General features: G+C 40.1%; 1 protein-coding gene across 3 annotated transcripts in view; it reads left to right on the forward strand.

Annotated features, from left to right (window-relative positions):
* ADGRV1 (adhesion G protein-coupled receptor V1) overlaps positions 1-26,271 on the forward strand; it is a 447,886-nt gene that overhangs the window by 143,872 nt on the left and 277,743 nt on the right. For all 3 annotated transcript variants that reach the window (XM_050943853.1, XM_050943852.1, XM_050943851.1), the window contains 14 exons: positions 2,234-2,436; positions 3,074-3,250; positions 3,701-3,883; positions 5,389-5,568; positions 10,949-11,113; positions 12,650-12,767; positions 16,128-16,251; positions 17,455-17,593; positions 17,714-17,899; positions 18,283-18,515; positions 20,541-20,689; positions 22,136-22,337; positions 22,713-22,932; positions 24,797-25,036. In XM_050943853.1, the coding sequence (XP_050799810.1) occupies positions 2,234-2,436; positions 3,074-3,250; positions 3,701-3,883; positions 5,389-5,568; positions 10,949-11,113; positions 12,650-12,767; positions 16,128-16,251; positions 17,455-17,593; positions 17,714-17,899; positions 18,283-18,515; positions 20,541-20,689; positions 22,136-22,337; positions 22,713-22,932; positions 24,797-25,036 (2,519 nt within the window). The remainder of the gene's footprint in view (positions 1-2,233; positions 2,437-3,073; positions 3,251-3,700; positions 3,884-5,388; positions 5,569-10,948; positions 11,114-12,649; positions 12,768-16,127; positions 16,252-17,454; positions 17,594-17,713; positions 17,900-18,282; positions 18,516-20,540; positions 20,690-22,135; positions 22,338-22,712; positions 22,933-24,796; positions 25,037-26,271) is intronic.

Below are 26,271 nucleotides of genomic sequence, written 5' to 3' on the forward strand. Positions count from 1 at the left end.
GGCACCCACTGCTATGCCAGTAGCTGCCAGACATCAGAAAATCTTTGGAGGGGAGATGGCATGGAAGGCTGCTGCTGCTCCCAAGCAGTGAATTTAACTGTCCATTCACATTCTCTGTGATTTGCGGTGAGGACAGAGATGTAGGTGGGGGGGGAAAGGAGTGAAAACTCTGCTGTGATGTTGGTGCAGTCATACTAGATTCTGGAACTTTGCTGGACTTATCGGGCTGTCTGGACTGCATGCAGAGCCACAGTGGTCTTCATTTTAAGACTTTTTCCTACTCCATATTGGCCATCAGCAGTTATTGTTCCTGTAGAGCTCACATCCTTTCCCCCAACAGCTTAGCTCCACCACTAGTTTCCCCTCTCTCCTTTCCTTGCCATCAGGCTCCCAATCTATCCTTCTCCTGCCTCAGACTTCTCTCCTTCCACCTGCTTCTTTGACATTGGCATCCCATCACCCCTCATCTCCTACAGTTTCAGAAACCCTTTGCTCAGCCTCCCAATCTTCCTTCCATGCACTAGCAGCTACAATTAGTCTGAAAAATTCTGGGAAAATATTATTTCATTGGAACATGCTGATATGTTGAAATTGAAATGAAGCTCTGGCAGAACCCAGACACCAGCTTGCCCACCTTGCTTCTTGTTAGCCATTTGGGAGTTGGGCTGACCCAGGGGTCAGGTAGCCCTGGGAGCCCCATGGTCCCATCTCCTCAGCCACCCAATTAGCTGGGGCTCCTAGGGCTTCCAGGATTCTGGCTCCGCATCTGCCCACCAAGTGGAATTTTGTTTAAAAAATATCGAGACTAAACATTTTGATTTTTCAAAATGACTTTTTCCAGATTTCTGTTTTGTGGAGGATTTCAAGATTTCTAAAGTTGTTTTTGGTCCAGATTGAAACAAAAATACATTTGAAATTCTCCATAAAATAGAAATCTGAAGAAAAAATTTATTTTGAAAAAACAAAACAAAAACCCACCACCCAGTTCTCTACCCAGCTCTAATAACAGCCACCCACCCGCAGTCTTTTCCTCTACAGGGAGAGTTCCCCTGCTTCCATCTCCCCATAAGACATGCTTTTTCCCCACTCCTGTTTCTACCAGCAAGGCTAGCAGGATTCGCCCACAACTTCCATCCTGGAAGTTCCACAGAGGCAGAGGAAAATAGTCTGTCGTGTGCTCTTTTCTATGCATGAAATATGCTTTTAGGAGCCTGACCCCTCCTCCTTCCCTGCCACAGGTTCTCAGTCAATGGAGTAGTGTGCCCAGCAGATGTAATCAAGCTGAATTTTGTAGTAACTTATGTGTTCTATTCATATATATAAAACATATTCCCCATGCTACTGCATTACAATGATTTGTGTTTGGCAGCTGATAATTTATCGGAGTTTAATCTGTAAATTATTATTTTTTGTTAGTATTTCAGAACATGCTGCATACAGGGCTTTTCCAGATGCAAAGTAATGGAAATGGATACTGCATTGTAGTTCAACATTTACAAGCAAAAACATACGCTAGTTGCCTTTTCCCCTCCTTTCGTCTTATCCTTAGCCTTCCTGGTTTGTTTCTTTTACCTACTTTTACCCACCCCTCCTGCCCTAGATACAGGACTTCCAGCCACACCATAGGTGTTCCACAATTTCTTGGACTCTGGTGAAAACCTTGTTTCCCAAGGGGGATTTGAGTCATTACTGGTATGAGTGCATTTCCTTTACTGGGGAATTTGAGATGTAGACACACACGAATAAAGGGCAATCTCTTGCCACCAAAGTCACTGCCACAGAGATCGTTTCTTATATCAGTATCAATAGTGACATCAGAATGATTTAAAATGCATGAAGGGCAATCGAAACGGGATGGAAGGAGGGGGGAACTGAATGAGAATGTATACATTAAAGTAAAGGTTTTGTATAACAAAATTCAATTCTTACGTTTGTCAAAAAAAAGTCTTCTCAAAATGCTACTCGCCCCTGCATTCTGTGCAGAGATTTAAATGTCCTTCATGCACTTTCAAACAGCTTAGATTACTAAATTTTTAGGCATAGAGTGCACTGGTTGTGATGTTGAACATGAATTCATGCTCTAACATTCCATTCATTTCAGTGAGTGATTAATCGGATAGTTCTAGCACAGTGAGATGAAGTGGAAAACCAGCAGGGAAAGGGTTAGAGCAATCATATGTTGATGGGTTTTTACCAGAGCTAATATAGATTTCTTTCCCAATTCATCTTACAGAGAAACCTACTATTGTTACTTTACAAATTCTTCGAGAACAAGGATTTGTTGGAGATATTGCAGTACAGTTGAGCACCAAACCTGATTTTGCCCTTCAGCCCTTCAACCAAGCCACAGAGAATCAGGATTATGTGATAGAAAAAGAAACAATAGTTATGGCAGAGAACACAGTCATGACCTATGTTATAGTCACCATTTTGCCTGTGAGTAATTGAAAAGAAGAGACATTTTTGTTATATTTTAAGGAAGATTATAGTGTAGGTTCTGTCCAGGGGCAAAATGAGAAGTGTAACATTCTATTAGTATTGTAGGAGGAAAATCGGCTCATTAAATCTGTTCCAGTAGAATCTGGACACTGGTAACTAGTTTGTGAGCAATCCAAATTGCTTTGTTTACTGTGAAACAAGTAATTTAGTTTTATGGAAACTTGTTTTTGAATTTTAAACCCTCTTGGGAACATACTGGGTTGTAAATTTGGCACAACTTCAAACTGTAAAATAGTTTATTTCACTTTACATGCCTTTTAACAGATTTATTGTTCATATTCGAGCAACACCAACTTATTGGGGCCAGTAGACTTGATCATGACCAGAAAAAAACGTGTTTGTATAGGATGTTCAAAATCCTTCAGGTCCTCCTCGTCAGCAGTGTTTAAAGAAATCCTTTCCCCCCTTTTCATAGGTGATATGATGTGAGGCAGGGAATTAGTTATTTAATCTCAACTAACGTGGTTTTACCTGATTCTGCTCAGTCAGCAGCCAGTCAGTTTCCTCCTTTCATAATATCTATCTTATAACATGAACTTACAATGGGGCTGACATTTTAAAAACATTTTCACAGGATCATGTTCCAGAATTACAGGAAGGATTTGTAATCAATATTACTGATGTGCATCTGTTGGATTCCTCTCTTGCTGGAGGGCAGCCAAGTGTGAAGAGACTTGGGTTAGAAATAGCTGAGATAATAATTGAAGAGAATGATGACCCCAGAGGAATATTTAGTTTCAATGTTTTGAAGGTAAGACTGAATTTTAAACATTTACTATTGTATTCTAGCAGTAGGTTCCATGTTTTTAGGCTGCATTTAAAAATTGTCTTTAAAAGATTTCTAGCACTAAACATCAGTTACACTGACTAGATGCTGGACAAGCAATTTCTATACAAAAGTTTTCTTGCTGCTGCTGATACTCAGTTCATGAGAACATTGGAATTGTTAAAACACTAGTGGGTTATTTTTACCCTAAATACATCAGGTTAACAATTTGATCTTTCTTTAATAATAATAATTAATAATTAATATTACTGTCTTGTTTGATAGATTATATATAAAGGGACTAACTCATTACTTTAACGCATAGCTCCTTATCTTTGGCTACTTTTGAACATTTTGGTTTCAACCTTTTTTGCATGGGGTGAGAAAGGAGAAATACATTTGCCTTGGCACTCAACATGTTTTCTGAATTTTCAGGATTTTAGTGGAGCAGTTGCTGGTTATGAGGTGCCTCCACCACAGAATATACTGAAGCTGCCAGTTGTTCGGAAGGCTGGGAGGTTTGGGTCAGTAAAACTATACTGGGAAGCTATGCCTGCCAGCGCTAGCATGGAAGACTTTACACCATCATTTGGAAACCTTACATTTGCAGATGGACAAGTATGCTGTTGCTAAAAATATAAACATTTCTGAGTTAAGAAGTCTCAGGGTCTTTTGCATTTGTTTCCTTTAAAAGATATGAGTATAAAGTCTCAGAGGACATTTCTGCTTACTATTTATGGTCCAAATCCTGTGAACATGTACGCAGGTACTGAACTTTAAGCACATGCATAGTCAGTCGCATTGACTTTAATGGCACTGCTCATGTACTTAAAGGGAAACATGTTCTTAAGTGTTTGCCACATTGGGGCTTATATCTTCATACCTCCACCAGTAAAAAACAAAAACAAAAACCCCACCCTTATTTTTGCCCGATAAGTGGGAAACTTATAATTAGCCCATGTTTTGTGTGGACTTACACAATGAATTTGTATGTTTCTTAAGCTGTGTTGTTAGATTTCACATCACACTTGGAGACACAAAGTGTGCATTTTTAGGGGCAGCTGATTTCATGTGTTGGAAAATGGACCTTGTGAACAAAATCATGTTTAGCGCCAAATAAAATACATTCTGTGTATTACTGCATACTAAAGAAGCGTATGGCAGAAGAGGTAAGCAGGAGCCATCCAATCTGAACACATTTCCTGAAAATACCTTTTCATATTTGCAGCACGAGGGCCAAGGATAAGAAATTAGAGAAGGAGTTGGCAATTTTCAATGTACACCATTGTGGGTTTTTTTGTATTAGTGTGAAAGTCTGTGAAAAAGGACCCGTCAAATTAAATTGTTTACATAATTTACTAATTTAAAAAATCAGTTGGAATAGTTAAAAGAATCCATCCAAGTTTTCATCATTGTTTTTTCTGCTTCCTTCCTGTTATTGAAAAGTGCCTCTTGGATGGGTCCAAGAACTGCAATAATTCCACACATGTTTAGCCTTACCTCTTCCTCTCTCTGCTGTGAAAATGCTTGCCTGCCACCTTCTCAGTTTCACATTCAGCTCTGCTGCTGCTGCTGCTGCTGCTGCTAATAGTCAACACCGTCTTGCAGGGCCTAGGAAAGTGTGTGCACCTGAGCTTCCTCAAGAGCAGTGTATGAGGCAGGAAGTGTGAATGACCAGTAACAAAACAGTGCTGTCAAATATACAATGTGAAGAAACTGAAAAAAAATATATTTTTTTTGTCTAATGACTTTCAGTAACAGTGATCTTTACTTGTAATAACAGTAAGCCCAAAATTTCCATATGGAAATGTGATTATTAAGTTCACAGTATTACTTTTAATTCACAGTATATTGGGATTTCAGTAGGTTAAATTCCTCACAATTTTAATAGGAATCCAGAAAGTTTTATAAATGGGTTTTGAAAATATTTCAAACATTCTGGTATGGTTTTGTTTTAAAAAGCAGAATATATAAATAAATAAGCAAGTTTGAGAGCCAGACTAAAACAATTTAGCAATCTTTTGCAACTTACAAAATCTAAGGCTTACATTTTCTGAGTTTCATTCAGTGAATTCACTGTTGCATCCTGTAATGTTTTATGGGTTCTCTTTTTTTTTTTGCAGGCTGCAGGGGTGATAGAGATCACAATCATAGATGACACTGCAGTAGAATTTTTAGAGCTGTTCAACGTCACTTTAATCAGGGTGACAGGTGGTGCCAGACTTGGGGATGACACTGTAGTGACTGTCACTATTCCACCAAATGATTCTCCTGTTGGAGTATTTGGGTTTGAAGAAAAGAATGTAAGTGTGAGCAACATGGTACTTTTTTAAGCTTAAGCAGGAAGAACGTTATGTATCATCAACCACATAGTCACTTAGAGTCAACTATCAATGTGCAGATTTTCCTGAACATAGCTTTCAGCTATGCAGACAGTTAAACATTTTATATTTGTACAAAATGTCGTTTCTGCAGCCCAGCATCTCCCACAATTCTTCCACTGGGGCTGCTCTGCTCACCCTTTCAGCTCACAGAGGTGAATCAGTGTTTTAGCGCCACTGCTCTATTCACGTCCCTTCTGCTTGTGCTTGTAGTCAGATTCTCTGCCTCCACTGCAGCATGCAGATGTTAGTTTCAGTGCTTCTTTCTTTCATCTGCCTAAAGGGGTATTTTTTGACTAATTCTGGGGCAGATTTGAGCAGTGGTCTCCCTCCCTTACTCCTCCCCCTGGGCCAGTTTTTAGTCAGCTGTTGGAATCCAAGCGAAGTCTCCTCTGCAGTATCTCCCTGCTGGCTCCTCTGCATCTTTTTAAATATGGGACGGCTGTCTAGAAAGCACTGAAATAAATCCAAATGGAGCCCATCTGTGAAACTGCCTTCCCGAGCTCAGCAGATGGTGAGTTGTGCCAAGCCTCCACTCAGTCTTCCTTTCCTAACTCTGTTTGGTCATGGGGCTATGAGTTGGACTGGCATGTGGGGTCTCCTACCCACCAGAGCAGCCACATCTCCGAAATGGAAGATACTGACCTGGAATCTCTGTGCAGAACAGGGAGAGGCTCCAAGGATGAGGAGGACCACAGTCAGCTGATTCAGGGGTAAGTCCTAAGAGAACAGAGAGGGGAGACCTGTAGAGGTCACAAGTCTTAAAATAGGTTTCGAGTGTCCTGGGGAAAGAACCAGGGGACAGCCTCCCTTTCCAATTTGGCCATAGAGTTGTGGAAATGTTTTCTTTCCCCTCTCCCTGCGGGAATGGGCCCAGTAGTTGAGGACTCAGAAAGAGATCTCAGAAGAGGTCTCCAGGCCTGTAGGAAAGCTAGCTGCCAAAGGCCTTACCAAAGCCACACTGGATCTCTTATGGTTTCTAAGTGAGCAAAAAAGTGAAAAAATCAAAAAAGGGAAAGGAAAAGCCTAAAAGATGTAGGAGGTATGAATCCTGTGATGACTCCTCCACCGAGGATGGTGAATTGTCAGGCTCTGACTCTGATCAGGACTGAGGAAAGACTTAGCAAAGCCACATCATGCCTCTAAGACAGAATTCAGACTGGCCTTCAGACAAAGGCACTCCTTTCAGCCTTCATCCTCACAGAAATACCAGCAAAGGGACAGCAGGATCTCCAAAAGAAAGCCCCGTAACCGTGGCTCCAGAGAAAAGCCCAGCGGGAACCTTGTTAGCCTGTTTATGACACAGACCACATAGGTGTCTGCCTCTGCCACGAGCTGAAATTAGGGGGAAGGATTTCCTATTTCTTAGAGGAATGGGTTGCATTGACCAGTGGGTCAGTGAGATAGTGAGCACAGGATACTCCTTCGAGTTATGGGCTCCACCTCATCTGTTCTTGGTCCAGTCCCCCATCTTGAATGACCCCAATAAGCATGATCTAAACCAGAACAAGGTATCTCATCTCCCGAATACTGAAGTAATAGTGAATGTCCCTTCAGAAGAAAGTTTCTCAGGGTTCTACTGCATCTTTATTGTTCAAAAGCGTGCAGGGGGAATCTGTGCTATTCTACATTTCAAAAGGCTCAACAAGTGGATGAACAAAATGAAGTTCCAGATTGAGACCCTAATCTCTATGGTGTCATCCCTGTCCAAGGGGGATTTTCTGGCATCAGTGTATTTGGTGGATGCATACCTCCACATCCCGGTCAGACCGTGCATCAGTAGATACCTAAGGTTTGCTTATGGCAGGACGTGTTATCCGTACTAGGCGTTCCCATTCAGCTTGTCCTTGGCCCCATGGGGCTTTGCAAAGATGATGGTGGTAATCAGAGTCAGATAACAGGCTATCCACTTGTATCTCTTCCTAGTCGACATCTCAGTCAGAGCGCCATCGCCAGCAACAACACACAGAGCTACATCCCTGACATTGAATCTCCTGCAGGCACATGGCTTTATTATCAACATTAAGAAAAGCTCCTTGATTCCATCCACCAAAATAACTCACTTGGGAATGGACATAGACACCTTGATAGTGAGGCTATAGCCTTCTCTAGAACGGTTCCATGGCACTATGACACTAGGCCTTGAACTGCTAGCCCTCCCAGTATCATGCATCGAGATTGCTCCATGGGCACAATGATACATGAGGCACCTTCAAGGCATCATCTTAAAGGTATGGGACCACTCCCTGGGATACATGAAGGATCAAGTGAAGGTTTTGGGGCATCAGGTGATCAGCTCCTTAAAATGGTGGTCAGTCCAGGGCAATACCCGCCAAGATCCCATGATTCTTACAACTGATGCCAGTCTGGAGGGCTGAGAAGCACACTTGAGGTCTCAAACAGCCCAAGGCAACCTGGAGGAAAGGACTCACAGCAGAAACCTCCCAGAGCTAGGAGCAGTCAAACTGGAGTGACTAAGGTCCCAGTCCAGCCTAGAGGGGAGCCACATCCTGATTCAGTCAGACAGCACGACCACAGTCACATATAGGAACAACCAAGGGAGAACAAGAAGTCCAGCACTACATGTTGAAGCGATGGAAATCATGAAGTGGGCAGAACTTTTTCACCCTCACGACAGTTCTCATAAAGGGAAACCTTAACCAAAAGGTGTACTGGCTCAGCAGGTGGAAAGCGAACAACAGTAAGTGGTGCATAAATCAGGAAGTTAATGGTCTAATCATTCAGACTGCCCTCAACTGATCTATTTGCAAACCACATGAATGTGAAGAAACCAAAGTACTTCACCAAGGAAGTGGCTCCCAGTTTCATGGGGACAGATGCCCTATTGCAGAGATGGTCAGAGGGCCTTCTTGTTGCATTTCCACCCTTCCTGTTGTTAGAGAAAGTGGTCCAGAAAATAAAATCTGAGCGGGCAACAGTAATACTGGCAACACCACACTGGTTTTTGTATCTGATAGATCTGAAATTAGGAACACTACTACATCTCCCAACGAGACAGGGAATCCTCTCACAAGGTCCTCTTCTTCATCCAGACCTGAACTGGCTGCATCTAAAACCCTGCTTATTAAAAGTGGAAACGCTAGTTTTGTTGGGTTTGCCCTCCAAAGTCATCAGGATACTTCTTCCTTCTAGAAGAGTATTGACAAATTTTTGCATCTTTGGAATAATTTATTTGGCTACAAGTGGGAGCAGGTGGAGTGTGATCAGAGCAGTGGTACCAAAATTTTGATCTACATTCATGATCGGCAAGAGTGAGCAGAGCAGTCTATATGTCAAGAATTGTGGAAGATGCAGCTAGCAGAAAGGAAATTCTCAGTAAGAAATGTTCCATTCTTGCATTTGGTCATTAAGAGACATGATGATGTTTCTTCTCCCCAATTGCTGAGTACAGTTTCATAAGCAGGAGACAGGCCTGAAGAAACAATTGGAATTTTGATTTTTTTTTTTTTAGAGAGAGAGGTGTTTTTGGAAGGGAGGTGAAAGGCAGCAGTTAATGAACAGAGAAGGAATTGTGAAAAAAATAATTAAATGGCTTATGTGAGAGATTGTGTTGGATACACATGTGAACTCCAATGTTTAAAAAAAGCTGTCTTCCCTCCTGATTCATGAAGAGAGCGAATCTATTGGCTTTCCAGTCTAGTTGAATTTACATCCAGTTCTGTCACATTATTCCCACCTAATGATTGTGTGTGCATATATGTCGAGCAAAGTTAACAGGTACTATGGTCTAAACTGCAGAGTGAATTTTCAGAAATACCTTGGTCTGTCTTGTTATGCTATAATTTGCTTATTGTATTTAGTACAATAAATTTTTTGTACTAAATTTTTTTTTTGTTTTTGAAATCACTGATCTCCCTTTTCCAGTAGGATTCTAGTTAGGAAGACAAGGACTTGGTACCTGTGCTAGGCCTGCTTTTGAGAGCTCAGTGCTGAGTTGGCATGTTTTCCCATGCCCCTTGTCTCAACTACTTCACAGGCAGATTGCAAACAATAGCTGCAGCTTCTGTGAAGTGGTCTCTCACAGACTTGGGTAGGTCTTCCCAGTACCGACGCCCCTGGTCCTGGGGAATGCTTAGAACCTTTGAAAATCAAGCCTTTTTTTTTATTTTAATGAGCTGAAATGTGGATTTGGGAGCTTAGCTTTAGGCATTCAGGTTTGAAAATATTGGCCTTATTGTGTAAGGCAAGAGTCAAGCTTGCCTCTGTGGAAGGGAGAGAAAAGGATGTAAGAGAAGAGGGAGAAAAAGAGGAACTATTCCTCATTTGTATTGAAATCCATTATAAAATATACATTGACTTCAATGGCAGCAAGACTGGACCTGGCGGGAGGGCAATAAATAAAGGATTTGAAATGTTTCCCTATCCTCTCCACCATGCAAAAAAACCCCTAAAATCAACATTTTCCTTTTTAGTTCTTTCGCAGCCTTGTGTTCTTCAATTATTTATTTATTTTTTTCTCTCCACTAAATACTGCCCTTTAAGTCAGAAGAAGATAAGGGTGACATCTTTGTTTCTGGCTGATAGCTTGAAAATTAAGTACAGACATTAATCAGAACAAAGAGGTTATAGCAGCCAATCTGAGTAGAGACATTTATATGTTCACAGTGCATTTATTGAAAAATAACCATATAGAGATCATGCAAATCCTTGTACTCTGTGATAATGGCTGTCAATCAGTCAGATTCCCCTATATTAGGATTATTGAGAAATAACAACATAGTGGTCATGCTGATCAGACGCTGAAAACAAATAAACATGCAAGAAATTAAATACATGGGGGTGGAAAACGTACAGTTATGAATTATTGTCCTATGAATGACTGAATCTATTCCATTTCAGTATTATAATAACTCCAGAGATTTCATGTGAGTTGCCTGAGCGTCTGCTGAATGTAGTAATGATATATTGCAACAACATTTTTCATAGACATCAAAGATAGAAAAGGCCTGTAAATTTATCTAATCCTTTCATTTGCTAGTGTTTGATTGTTCTCTACTGTATATTTTCCAGTGCTGTGTCCACTGGTGACTCATATGTAATTTTGTTGAATCATAGTGGATACAGAAATAACTTAAGTGGTTAATCTTTGCTAACAGAATTCAGCAGTGCATATTCTTCTGTTGATTTTTTGGTCTTGTGTCTTGGAGACACGGTTGAAACTAATGTAAGTTTAGATGTCAGTAGCAATGTTTATATTTTTTCCAAGGCAATGGTTATAAAAACATAACATATCAATGCTGCTTCTTAGCTCTTCCCTAACTCCTCCTCCTCCTCTTTTCAGGTGACAATTAAGGAGCCCCAGTCACCTGGAGACTCTGCTGCAACTGTGTTGCTGACTGTGAGTCGGAGTCAAGGAGGATGGGGGGCAGTCCGAATGATATGGATTTTGGAGGAGGCAGCTAGATATGATCTCACTCCTCTGAATGGAACTCTTTACTTTAATGAGGTACTTCCAATATTTCAACATCCCATTTCCTTCCCTTACATTTTCTTCTTTCTCATATGTAGTTATATACTTGTCATTACACACTTGTACTAGCGGAGAGTCATAGTCTGTTATAATACAATAAAAAAAAATCTGGTAGAGTTGACAACATGCCACGTGCTTTCCAAACAGAAAAGAAAGGATGGCCCGTTCCCTGGAGGACCTTGGTATATGGTAAGTCACCCAGGGAATGTGGTGTTTCAAATGTTATAAATTGTCTTCTTTTTAAAAAGAATAAAAACATTATAGAAATTTTAATAGTGACCATGGAGAAAAGTTATTCCATTGCATTAGCTGACAGTCTAAAACAGACATGCAACTTGCCAGGTCTGGGAAGAGAGAAAATATAAATTCAATATAAGTATATACTTTTTAAAATAACAGTGATTACCGTATGACCCTAGTATTAGTTGGCTAAGCTGTAGAGCTCCATAACAGAAATGGGTCTTGAGGTAGGATTTAAAAGTTTAAGTATTGTGAAACTATTGTTGTTGACATTATTAGATTAATTTTTGTTACAAATTATACTTGGTGCTCGGCAAAACATCCATTTAAAAGAATGAATTCTGTTTTACTGTCTTCTGGTGCATTACTACTTTATACTGATTGCACCAAGTATTATATTTATCATCCAGATATGTTGCCACTGGAATAATGTCTCCTAGTGGTTTTGCAGATATGCAACCAACTTTCACTTTCAGGTTTTTACCAACTGTTTAATATTCATGTAAAGAAAATTTGCTGAGGCTGCAGACAGCACCAGCAGTTGCTGAGAGTTCTAACCGGAATACAGCTCCTTTCTGGGCAGACTGTTATCTAGAAAAACACTTGGGGACATTCCACTAACCTACAGTGCTGTTGTGAAAAAGAATTTCCCTCATGTGAAAAAGTTTGTTTTTGGAAGCTGAAATCTTGGAATTCTTAGTGAAACCTAAATACTGCAAAATGTCATTTTGGAAACATTGCAGCTACAACATTTTGGCATTTCTGAAATGAAACATAATCTCTAGCTCCTTGGCAGTCCACCTAGTGGTCTCTCAGGATTGGGCTGCCAGACTGCCCAGAGAGCCAGTCAGCGTGGGGAGTCCAGTAGCCTGCGGAGCTGAGGAGGCAACCGCCTGTGGGAGACACAGCCTGCCAGCCCATGAGGGGAGGCAGTCTGGGATTCTGGACAGTAGGGCTGTAGGGGAGGCAGAGACCCAGGCATCCTGGCAGCCCACCATGTTGGCTGCAGGGGAGCTGAGGATCCTGAAGAGCTAGGCAGGCTGGCAGGAAACCAGGTGGGGTAGCAAGCCTGCCTGGTTTCCAGAGGAAGTTTAATCAGAATTGACATGCTTCTGCAGAACTTGTCAATTCTGTCGAATGTGCCAAGTGCTGTACTCCTCTTAACCCGCATTGACGTCAGTAGAAATTAAGACACTCAGCTCCTTGCATCATCTGATTGATCTCACTTGAAAAATATCAGCCTAACTCATTTTCCTTCTCTTTCTGATTCAGACTGAATCCCAGAAGACAGTTGTTTTACAAGCAATACAAGATGGTCTCCTGGAGGGGAATGAAATGCATACCATTCAGCTGGTGTCTACTGATAATGCAGAGATATCCCCGATAAATGGTAAGGAAATAATTTGCTATTTCATTATATGAGGTAGCTTCCAATTATAATTCTAGAAGGCCTTTTTATGCTAGATTTTTGTTTTGAAATATCTGTTTTGTATGAATGTATATAGCTAGCTGATCACATTTTGAAATTCTCAGTCCTCCTGAAAATTGTTTTACTAACTAGCTCTTCATTTACTGAAAAAAAAATCATTAGGGGACATTTTTGAGATCATAGTTTTTCACTTAAATTAATCGTGGGCATATAAAAATTGTGGCTATATAATACAATTAAGTTTTAAAAATGCCTAAATAGCTGGAAACTTTTGAAAATCAAAAATTGAAAATGTTAGGAAGTGAAAAGTAAAGGCATACAAATTCTGTAAGCCAAATAGTCTCCACAGTGAACTCCTAACAAAGGCTATAGCTTTCTGTCTAGTGAAGGGCAGAATTTTGTCCTCAATTCTGATTTGTAATTCACAATTGTGACAATTTCTAAATGTGTGATATAGACAACTCATTTAAAATATAGCATTCTCCCCCGGTACTCAGTTACATGTAGTAACAACATGTAATGGAATCTTGCAATTTTCTAACTCATCTTGTGTCTTGGGAAAGTCACTTAAGCTGCTTGGTTGAAATCCTGGCCCTATGCAAGCTAATGGCAAAAATTCCATTGATTTCACTGATTCCATGCCTTGGGTTTGTTTCTGTTCCCAGTTACAATGTTCCCTATAATTTTTTCCATCCATATGCAGAATGAATTTTGTTATGTGCTCCAATATCGATGTAATCTGTGGATGTGTGCCACCACTAGAAACACAAAACCTAGATATAAATTACCCTCACATATTATATAGTATAGTTTAACCCAAACATTTTTTTTTCGTTAATGGTAAGACAGCAGTTTAAACAAGGGCCAAAGTCTGTGCTTGTCACTTGAGCAGGAAGCCCATGGGAGTTTTGCTTAACTAACGATAGCAGAATTTGGCCCTAGAGGTGAATACTTTAAAAAATCTACAATTAGCAGCATATTTAAACCTGGATTGTCACTTTCAAGTTCAACAAATTTAAAAATTCACTCCACATGCTGTCTGGAAACATCAAATGTTCAATCTGTCATTTTGAAAACAAAACATCTGGAGTATAATTGTGCAGTGAAGTGTTTGTACACAGTATTCTTTTAATGTGAAATCTGCAAACAAAATCCAAGCCTGTATGTACAAGCTTCACAGCTGAAACCTGCTAGCAATGCGTGCAATGTGGAAGCGGCCCAGGTCGAGGGATGTGCTGGCCACAGCTTCCCACAGCGCCCATTGGCCTGGAGCGGCGAACCACGGCCAGTGGGAGCCTCAATCGATCAAACCTGCGGACAAGGCAGGTAAACAAACCGGCCCGGCCCTCAGGCCACAGGTTGCCGATCCCTGACATACACCATTAGTGTTCTCCTCATATTAAAAAATACATAGTACATTTATACTCAAAAAGAGAAAATTACCTGATTCTAACATAGTGGATTGCAAAACTACATGGAGCTTGTAGAAATGCAATATTGATTGTTATATTATCTCACTTAGTTGCTATCTCTATATATTGAACTGATGGTCAACATTTGCCAACTTATTCAACACATCAAAGTTCATGGGAGTTTTTGCAACAGAAGCAGGAGTTAGCATAAAAATAGACCCAAATAGATTAATACCAAACCCCTTTATGTAAGAAGTTTTGAGCAAAGTTTAAAGATTCAAAATCAAACAACATACGTACCAACAAAGGTCAGGCTTCCCCTGCAAAATTCATAAGAAACCACTTTCTTTGGATGTGCAAGTTGTTTATCTAGACTCTTGAAGATTATCTACAGGTAGCCCTTAATCAGTTTCCTAGTGGAAACTTGCAGCTATACAGCAAAGGGCATCTTCAGTTTCTTTTTTACTTTTAATTCTTCATCTAAAAAAACAAAAAACAAATGAATTATATGCTTTTAAAAAGCACAGACTTGTGCCACTAAAATCTACATAGAAAATAACTGCTGTTTTTTTGGAAAAGCAACAGTTGATTAATCATTTCTTTTTTGGACTATGTTGCAGCCGAACTCCTGATAGAGTGGATTGATAGAAACATTTTTTTAAAAGTACTTGATAACAACTGGGATGTCTCTCTAAGGAATTGCATGAGCTTTGAAAACAGAAAGAAAGAAAGAAGGTAGAGGGAGCAATGCGGTGTGCAGAGCTGAAGTGCACTTAGAATTGTGCTTTAAAAAAAACCATACCTAGTTATTTCATTGCCCTTCCTCCACTTCTGCAGAGTGCAGACAGCATCAGTAGCCCAAAATCAGACCCATGCTCTTGTGCCCAGAGAAGTTACCCACTCTTTCCCCAGCCCCAATACCTCGGAGCCCAGGTTTCCCAGTTTGGGTTCCCTCCTGTGTGCCAATCATACACCTACCCAATGTGTTGAAGCAGACCCAGAAGTTGATGATACTATTCACTTGGGGTTGCAGATGCGCTAAGTACAGCCTGGGCAGCTCAGTTGCTTGTCTCTTGGTCCCTTTGTTACCTTCCTGAACTCCTGGCTGCTTCGCAGCCATTCACAAGCCTCTGCTCTCACCAGTTCCTTCCCAGTGAGGAGTGGGGGGCCCAGGAGAGAAGATCATCCCCATCCTGGCAACACAGCACAGCCCAGGGGAGGAGGGTGGGCAGAGTATTATGCAAAAACCAGAGTGCAGGGTACTGTGCTGTGGCCCCATGAGTCCTGGAGTGGGGTGGGGTGGGGGCCCACCCGGCGCTGTGGGAAGAGGTGCCCCCACCACTGCCCCCTCCCCATGAGTTGGGGTGTCTGGGGCTCCCTGGTGCCTGGCCCCGACTGCCTCACCCCCCACTCTAGAAATGCCCCCACCACTGTTTATAGATTCATAGATTGTAGAGCTGGAAGGGACCTCGAGAGGTCATTGAGTCCAGTCCCCTGGCCTCATGGCAGGACCAAATACTGTCTAGCTGTTCTCCAGCTCCACCGCACTCCCGGGTGCTGCCCTCCTGCTGTCGCTGAGGATGTGTGCACCTGTGTGCTGCAGGTGCCCAGCTTAGAGAGAACACTGGTAGTGGAGGTGTACCTGTATAGAACCAGTGTAAGGAGAGATCAGAATCAGGCTACCTGAATCAGTTTTCCCATTTGCAAAATAAAGATAAAACAGCATTTTTCTAGCATGGTGTTTTATAGATTAGTTAATAAAGTATTTGTAAAGTGTTTAAAAGGGCTAAGTATTATGTGCAAGTTATTTTCATTAATATTTCTGTTCTTGCTATAATCTTGTGTACTAACTTGAATATACTGAAAATGTTCATTTATTATCAGAAAATCTTTCTGCCTCTCTTCATAGGTCTGGCAACAATCATTATTCTGGGGGATCATGGAGCTTCTGGGGTGGTTGGGATAGCTCCGTCTTCCAACCATATTCTCATTGGAGAACCCTCAGGAAAGTATAATGGAACTGCTTTTATTAGGTGGGTGCATCGTTGATTTCTCTGCTCATTTTGTGAGTACACATTTCCTTTAATATGAAAAGGGGAGGGGGGCAATTGCCTGACTTCTATTGGTGCTCAGCATCCACATTTCCCATAGAAGTCTGGGAGCTGCTGGTGTTCACCACTTCTGAAAATCAGGTCAATAGCCATTTATTTTCAACGGAGTTGCAAAACATATGTGAGTTTCAAATGATATCAACCCCTGGTGCTCAGGAGGGTCTTTGAGGAATGCATGTGATGAAATGCATTAAAAGGAAGAGTTTGTATGGCAGTCAAAGCCTCTGCAGAGTTCTTAGGGACTGGAAGAAATCCAGTCCACAATTGTGCCTCAGTTTTCGGCTGTGTCTACAGGTGTTTAGAGCGACAGAGTGACCTGGGTTTTGAATTGAAGCAAAGCTTAATGATTTCATTGAGTTTTGTAACTAAGCACCAGAACACAGAATGCCAAATTATGACCACTTCACTGTGGGTGTTCCGGTGGTGGGAAAGGCACAGGTGGCATTGCCCACTCCTTCTAGAACACTTATGAGGAAAGAGTATTTTGCTGCAAACCTCAAAGAGCAAGCTAGTCCTGCCTGTAGCATTGGCAGTCCCAGAGAGGTTATGTTGATAAAACCATAATCTTACCCTGCCCCACAGTTTGCCAGGTTGATTGTAGTGGGAGAAGTGCTGTCTCCAGGTTTTTAAAGGAGCAGTAAGTAAGTTAACTCTCTGTAGAGTCTTTCAGCACCCCAGAGACTTTAATCCTTTTCAAAGGCAAAATTCCTACACGCTGCTCCCACTCTTTTTTCCCCTTCCATTGTATATCTCAGCTCCCTAAAAGCCACAGCAGAACCCAGAGAACTCAGTCTTCAGCCCTGGCTCTGCCTGCTTTGTGCTACTGCAAAGCAGGCAAAGAGCTATCCTAAAAAGGTAGCCAGCGATCCCCTTGCCCAACACCAGGGAAGCTGAGTATGGGCAATATTGCAAATACTACAATAAAGTTATCTACTTGCAGAGATAAAATTGTCAGGATTGTAACAGTGACCTGCTATATTAAATTCAAGCTTCAGTGAGGCTGATAATGCTTGGCTGAGTCACAGATTCATAACAACCTAGGCAGAGTACCAGCCATCTCTTGTACAGATGACATAAAACATGTATAGGAAACCCATCAATGTGTGTATATGTTTTTACTTACAGCCTAGTACGTGGCCCAGGGATTTTTGGGGAGGTCACTGTGTACTGGAATATAACGCCCCCTCTAAAGAAGGAATTTGCTGAGATATCAGGGACCTTGATGATGCGAGATAGGCAGTCTGCAGCTGGCGTACTAATACAGGTGAGAGAGAGATCTATAGCGTTGGTTATTCCAGTACTCTCTTTTTGTTAGCAATTAATAGTAGAGCTCACATTGTAAATGTTTTAAATCCTTTCAGCTTTATTTGTTTGTTTTCTGTAGGCTATAGATGATAACCTTCCTGAAGAGAAGAGTTACTACCAGTTTCATCTATCTGGAGTCAGTGATGGAGGAGTCATAAATGAGTCTACTAGCATAGCAAATATCACCATGGTTGCTAGTGACTTTCCCTATGGGCAGTTTGCATTTTCCCAGGAAAATCTGCAGATAACAGAAGAAGAAAAATGGGTAATGAGTTAAAAGACTAAAATGCTTAAAAATAGAAGCATTAATCTGAAATGTGAATTTTTAATGCTTTTGGTAACTGTAGTTTTCTATGAATAGTGGATGACAATTTCCTAAAAATAAATAGCTGAGACTTTATTTCTGCATGTGTGTAATACAGTGTAATGTGTTATTCTGTGTGGTAGGCTTTGAGAGATTTTTGAAGTGGCTGGCATATTCTGAATTGTGTGATTAATTCAATTTCTGTATTTAATCTGTATTTATTTTATTTAGTGGTTTTATTTCGTAAAACTAATTGATGTGATGTCTGTAGAGTAGTGTTCTTAGAAGCATATATAACACAGAAATAAAGGCAAAAAGTTAACTAAGCTTTTTGTCTCCATCAGGTTAACATCACTATTGCCCGTTCCTGTGGGTATTATGGTCGAGTGCAACTCTGGTATTGGACATTAAATGGAACTGCAGAGGAGAGCATTGATTTCACTTCCTCGTCAGGGGAGCTTGTGTTTGAGCCAAATGAGACTACTAAAGGGATTTCAGTTGAAATCCATGATGATGACCTTCCTGAAGGTCCTGAAGAATTTTCAGTAACAATTACAAAAGTAGAGCTCCAGGGAAGGTAAGGATATATTTCGCTGCAGAGGAAAGATTAGTTACAGGCCCAGAAGTAAACTATGTATATGAAATCTTCCCTCACTGCAGTAAAGTCCCTGATTTCTGCTCTGATTTAGTAGCTGATTTTCTAATAGTGTAATAATAGAGATTTGGATCAAATATAAATAGAGGGACACACTCATTTTTCCAACATTTATTACATCAATAAATTACTGATTGATGATTAAAGTGAGGACTCAGTAGGTATTGGCAGAAATTTAATAGCTATTTCTTTTTGGATGTTCCAGAGAGGTGCAGAAGAAAATGATGTAGAGATTTAAATAGGGAGGGAAATGGAATAGCTTGTTGGAAGGTGAAATGTGCTTATTCAGTTGGGGTTAAGTTTATAGAATGGCTGATAAATGCTGCAGACCTCTGAAGAAGCAAGAAATAATTTAATCTAATATACTGAAAGGGAGAAAATAGTTTGAAAACTACAGAATTGTAACTTGGGGAAGTATGAACATCTTTATAATATAATATAATATAATATAATATAATATAATATAATATAATATTTTTAAGAAAATGGCAAAAAAGAGATTTCTTTGTAATCTTTAGCAGAAATAGTCCATCATGTCTTTACTGTTGATTTAAAAAGTATAAATAAATTAGATACAATCCTGCCTAGAACTAAGAACCAAAGATTGTTTCATCTCAATCTAAAAATCTACTTTCGGTTTGTTATATTACTATATAAGAACCTCAGACTAATGCTTATTAAATTAACTCTTTTGTAAGCTTATATTATATTATAAGCTTTTTACAACAAAACAATACACTAAGACATTTGGACCTGCAACACTCCTCTCCCAGCTGACAAAAGGATACAATGATGAAGTCCAAGACTAAAGTAAATACAACTCACCCCCCCATCAAACGTCACTGAGTGTCCTTAGGCCACCTGGGTCCTCCCTTATCTTTTGAAAGCACCCAGATCTCTAATGAACTAATGGGATGTCTTGCTGCTGAATGGCTGATTGCATTAAAATTCCCATGAGCCATCATGACTATCTGAAAACTTAGTTTATTTCCTGTAAATAAGTAGAATGTAGTATATTTGGTACCATGCCCTAAATATGAACCTGGGAAGGAGCAATTTTAATTTTTGAATAGATTTCATAATTTCTTTAGCTCTGAGTTTCCAAGGCTCAGTCCTCAGAGCCTTTCTTCTAGTTGGGAAGAAGTTTGCTGATGGAAACGTAAAATGTCTGTGAAGAATGCTTTCTCTGTGGACAAATCCCACAAATACATCACTCCTTGCAAATCCTGCAGTAACTGATCATTTTTTTCCATACAGCTTTGCCCCTGCAACCTCTGATTTAAGTTTGTCCTCTGTCGCTCAGTGCATACCTGCCAACTGTACTGAATTTCTTGGTATAGAACTAAGTTTTGTCTCATCAATACTCTGTAACTTTGGCACTGTACAATTTTCATCATATTCTTCTGCAGGAAATTTGCTGATCATATCTACTACTGGTGTCCATACTGGGCATGCTAATCTTAGGCCCTGATCCCAAAAGAGATCCACAAGTGCAGATTATTATGACAACTGTGTCTCCCAGAAGCTATGCACCAACAAGGGGAGACAGCACAAGCAACAACAGTCCACACTTGAGCCTTTGTAGATTCAGGGCTTTAGGGTTTATCTCATGGGGTGTAGTCTCATTAATAGATAGTTTTGTCACTGTCTGTTCTCACAGAACAATCATGTTACTGTTTCTGTACTTCACAAGGGTTTGTGAAATTCATTGCAAATAGAATTGGAAAGACATGACAATGGAGAGACTTTCATTTTCAGGGAAGAAAAAACAACCACCCTGTTCTGCGCATGTTCTGCTTTTGAAAAGTGTGGCTGGGAGGGCTGTGACAATAACTGTAAAAGAACTGAAGTACTTGTGGAGTCTACAAAGTGTCACACAGGCATCCTGAGCCCATTTCCTTTTATAAAAGCTAATGTATCTTTATTTTCTTCTCATGCTCTTGCAAGTGGATTTGATTTTGCTGTTAGAGAAAATGGACTGCAAGTGGACCAACCCCCTGGGATAGGAAACATCTCCACAGTTCACATCATTATAATGAAAAATGACAATGCAGAGGGCATCATTGAGTTTGATCCATGGTATATCACTCTGCAAGGTAGGTTAATGTTTAAATTTATGCTGCAGTTTAAAGGATAGGCTTGCGGCTACAGCACAGGTATGGTAGTCAAGGCTTCTGGGCTCTGTTCTTGGTTTTGCCACAAGCTTCATATATTTTCTTGGGCAAGTGATTTACCTTCATTCCCTGCTTTCAGCCTTTGTAAATGAGGACAAATACAGATTTGTAAAAGTCTATTCACTCACCTGCCTGGGGGAAGTGGGTTTTTAAGGTGAAAGGAATAGTATATTTTTTCATTATCAGTCATCATAGAAAAGGAAAGGCAAGTAGATTTTGTACCTGGGCTGGTGTATTTTGCAATACCTACTTAAAACAGGTGTTGTGAGGCTTATGTCAATGGCAATTATAAAACATTTGAGATCCTGAGATGGAAAGTATTATAGAAGAGCAAAGTATTACCATTATGATTATTATTTATCTTCTTACTTATTAGTCAAATGTTTGTATCTCATTATAGTGTACTTTTGTATGACATACTGAGATAAATGAATCCTAGCTATGGCTCCAGAGAAATCAATAGAGGAACACGAGAGATGAATCTGGCCTTTAATATCTTCAGTAATAAGTAAAATCTCTGAAAATATCCACACCTTTGCTGCCACCACCACATTGGATTACTGCAATATGAATCTTTTCTTAAGACTGCTCTTGGAGATCCTTGCCAGCTTCAACTAGTTTGAAATGTGGCAGCCTTCCTACTTAGTTGAGCAAGTAGTCTAAAGTATATTACAGCTGAGTTTTTTGTGCATTCCACTGGCTAGCCGCCTGCTTATTGGTCCAGATCAGTTCAAGATGTTATTAATTGGTAAAGCCTTGTATTGTTTAAGATGTATCTTAAGACTACCTTGAATCTTATTCATTCACCATAATAATTGGGCATGCATTTGCTATTACATATTCTCTGAAGATCATAAATAGTTGCTATAATTACCATACTGTACATTACAAAGTAATCTACAAATCCTCTATTGAGGGAACTGTAAACTGACAAATCAAAATGAGTGTAGCAATGTATTCTTTGTTATTGATGTAGTTATTAAAGGTTAAAATAATGTACATGGTTTTTGATCCTTGTCAAAACTTAAGGGGAAAAAAACAGATAACCTAGAAACATAAGACACCTGGATGTTGTTCAAAGCTTCTCTTGTCTATCTGATTAAAGAAAGTGTACATAATTCTGTTTTGGGAAACAAGTGATAATCCATTTACGTATATTATAATATTGTTAGTCACTCTGTGGCCAGTTTTCGGAAGCAGCTGGCTCAGTTGCCCAAGCAATTCATGCCCTCCTGAGTACAATGGGCACATATATGTATAATCACCTATTTTGGGTGTCTAAGTGGTCATTTACATGTGCTGTTTATGAAGCTACTCTGAAAAATGCACTGTTATTGTTCAGTAGTTCATTTTGAATTACTCTTGCAGTGGAAGAGGATGTTGGAATGATCATGATTCCTGTAGTGAGAAAGCGTGGAACTCATGGCTATGTGACAGCTGATTTTCTCTCTCGAAGTATTTCTGCACTTCCTAACAGTATTGACTACAGTGTCAATAATAACTCAGTCATCTTTCATCACGGCCAGAACCGGAGTTTTATCAGTGTCTCTATTACAGATGATGATGAAAGGTAATGGTATGGGATCTTTGTTTAGTTATTCATGTATTAACCTATAATTGTTTAGAAATTCAGTCTTAGCCCATTGTATGCTACGTGCTTATACTTTGATTTGACGAGAACACACCAATGTTCTGTATACAGGAAGCTTCCAGTGTACAGGAAGCTAGAAGAGCCCTATGCTGCTGCCGCCACGTCACTACATTACCTTTATTTCAGATCTCAGTTTTATGTAGAGAAAAGGAATAATCAACAATACGTTCATTGCTTCGTGTACATTTAAAATATTGCATATATGCAACCAACAAGGCAACTTACTAGATTTTCAGCTTTTAGTTTTACTCCATGTTTTTTAGTGTTTTAAAGACTCTGATCTCTTTGACCCAGGGAGTTTGCAGAACAGTTTGAAATCCAGCTGATAGGAGCCACTGGAGGAGCAGTCCTTGGGCTCCACCTAGTGAGCCAAATCACTATTGCTAAGAGCGACTCCCCTAATGGACTTGTCCGATTCCTCAACCAAAGCCAAATTATTCTTCCAAACCCCAGTTCATCGCTGACACTGTCCTTGGTGCTGGAAAGAACTGGAGGATTGATAGGAGAAACTCAGGTAGGCCTGGTCTTTCAAAGCATTTTGTGTAGTTTTCAATAAAAATAAGATACAATTTCACTCTGTAAAATCATGTTGAGAGAAGGAAGGTATGTAACTTATTAAATTTATAGGTTGAAAATATAATAGCAATAATGTATTACTACTTTGCATTTCCATAGGACTTTACATTTGAGGATCTTAAAGTGCTTTATGCACATGAATGAATTTAGACCCCACTAAAACTACTGCAAAGTAGATATTATCTCTATTTGTCCTCTGCTTGAAGGCCAGAAAATTGAGATGTCAAGAAATGAAGTGACTTGTCCCAGGTCACTCAGGAAATGTGTTAAAGAGCTGAGAATAAAACTTAGAAGAGAATCTAGCCCCAAACTTACAGCCACCTACCCAAGGCTTCCTACATACGGCACAATAGCCCAGAGTCCTCTTCAACATTCAGAACTCCACGCACTTCCCCTCCTGCTGTCAATTATCAGGGCTTGTGAAGGGAGGCAGCATTTTTCCACTTACATCAGTCCTGCTGCTCCTATTCAGAGAATTCTTGCCAGCCCCTTGCAGCTGCAGTGGCCTGTAAGTGGCTCCATGTCTTCTGATTCCCAGTTCTATGCCATAACTTCAAGATTGTTTTCACTTGCCATTTCTTGAGAGGCAGAATAACAGTTTAATGTTGACTTCTCTCTGGAACTATACACAGCTAGTGTCTGATTCTTCTTTCGTACCAGTTTCACACTGGTGTAATTGCATTTTGTTCAGTTACGTTCATTTAAATTGGTGTAACAGAATGATCAGGCCCTGTCTACTTCAGCATACATGTTTATAACAATAACTTACTCTAATGGTGAATGTAAGTCTTCTAAATATTTCAGATCCCATCATTTAAACATTACCTTAATAAAACTTGATTTAATCACAGCAAATGATCAGGTATGACTTTAACTTAAATACATCAGTTTTTTCTATGTTGCCTGTTACACATGGAATGTTTTCCAACGACTAGTCTGTTAAGCCACTGCACTCTCTTCCTTCAAATCCCACCTCATGTCCCAATTGTACCATGATGTTTGCCAGGGATGACCTATTTTATTTACTTACTTATACTTACGTAATTAAAACCCAAACAAACGTTCCCCACCCAAAAAAGTCACAAAACTCCACTTCTAAGTGGTTTGGCGCTATCAAGCAGTGTAGCTATAAGATAACTGAATAATATTACTCTTGTCCGCCTTTCTTTTTCCCTCCTAATTTTTATTGTGTTCTTTTCCTGTGTCTTGCTTTAAATTAGCCCCCAAATGCTGTGAAGAATTATACAGGTGCTTTATTATTTGCAGTGTAAAATTAAGTATGTACATGAGTCTTTGCAGAATTTTGAGGGCTTTGAGTACAAGCTCTTTGGGGCAAAGACTTTATCTGGTGTGTTAGTACCAAGTGTGGCAGGGCAGAGTTCTAATCTTGATTAGAGCTTTTGGGTTCTATTGTAATAAAAGTTAATAAAGCATACTAAAATGTACATATTTTTTTCCTGTGCCTACTCCTTAAAATAGAGGTTCCATTCTTTCCTATTTATTAGCATCCATAATGTTGAAGTTTTGTTTTTAAAGTAATATTCAGAATGACCCTTAACTGTTTCTCTTCTTTCTGTCTTTAGGTTAATTTTTAGAAAATATTATGATTAGAGAGAAGAGTCCAATGTTACAGTTATGTTATGTGCCATTCATTCTCTTAACAGTATAGTAGGACTGTATAATCACATACCAGATACACAAATTCTTATGATAGTATAATTGGATTACACTGATACTTTCTCCCTTGTGAGGCTGGTATTATATTGACACAGCTCTACATTTGAAACTAATACTTTCCACAGGTTAATTGGGACATTTTAGGACCCAATTCAGAAGAGGTGTTATCCCCCCTGAACAGAGACATTGGTGACCCTGTGAATGGATCATTCTATTTTAGAGAAGGAGAAGGAGGTCTGAGAGCTATTAGTCTGAAAATCTACCCTCATGGAGAAGTTGAAGTTCAGGAGATCTTCATTATTAGGCTGAGCCTTGTGAAAGGTGAAACAGAAGTAGACCCCAAGTCTACCAACGTTACCCTAATAGTAAGTTGTTGTTACTTTTTTCCCCTTGAGAATTGTTTCTGAAGAGTTTTTTTTTAATTTAATCCAACAGATTGCCTACTTTATCATTCAACTCCCTCTTCTCATGTCCTACCCAGCAACAGTGTTACAGAAGCAAGGAGGTAAAGGATCCATGAATCAAGGCTAATATCTCAGCACCACTGGCCCTATTCCCTTCCGATTGTCTTAGCTTTCTGAACTGAAAGTATTGAGTGGAGCCTCATGCCCAAATTCTTAGCTTGCATTCTGTGTTTTCTCTAACCTCCTCTTTTATCTTTCGGCCTCTATATGTAAAAGGAAAGCAAGAAGAAATCCAGCTACAGAAGAATAAAAAGTACGGGTAATGGGGAGAGAAGAAAGGAGAGGCATGTTAGCAAGGAAAAATCCTTGCTGCAGAGACTTCACAGCTTAAAGCGATTCTGGCAGAAGAGGGGAGAATCCTATGAACAGCCAGCAGGGAAATACATCCTTCTCACAAACATCCTTCTCAGAGCTTGAGGTTTTTCGCAGAATTACGTTCCCCCTCCCCCTCCTCCGGGACCAAGTTTTGTTCCTCAGCCTCTGTTCCATCACTCTGCAGTGCTTTCTGTTTTTTCAGCTGGTGAATCTTGCCTGACAGCAATCTTATCCTCTAAGAAAGGCCCTCAGGCAGTCTGTGGGGGGAGAGTGGTGGACATGACAAACTGAATATGTGGCATCGAAAAGTGCAAAGCCACAACAAAGGAGTTTCAGATCCTGGGGTAGCTACTCCCATGTACTACTACTGCCTCCAATTCCTCCACCTTGCACATGCCCCTCTGCACCTCTTAGTCCAAGTCTTACCTCTGGAATGAAATAAGGGGAAGGTCCAAGGACTGGAATTGACTTCAACTCCTTATGGGAGATTCTGCCTTTGTCAAAAGTAAAGCCTGCATTTGGAGCAAGGGTTCAATCTCTAAATGTCTCTCAGAAACTTTCTCCCGCTTCCCACTTTGGTCCCATCAACCAAGTTAGGATAGACTTGGTAGGCTCTTGGTCCCTGTTTCCTACTCCAGGTTTTCTATGGAAAGCCAAATATCTACAGAGGTGTTCTGGACTTTAGGTAAGAATTTCTAAAAATATGCTGACCAGCAGGACAGACACTTTATTATTGGATCTCTAACTATTTCAGGGAACCTGTCTGGGAATTAGAAGATTCATTTGCAAGTTAATCCACAGTGAATTCCTTTTGCAACCTT

This window comes from Gopherus flavomarginatus, chromosome 3 (assembly GCF_025201925.1).
Source record: "Gopherus flavomarginatus isolate rGopFla2 chromosome 3, rGopFla2.mat.asm, whole genome shotgun sequence".
Taxonomy (NCBI): Eukaryota; Metazoa; Chordata; order Testudines; family Testudinidae; genus Gopherus; species Gopherus flavomarginatus.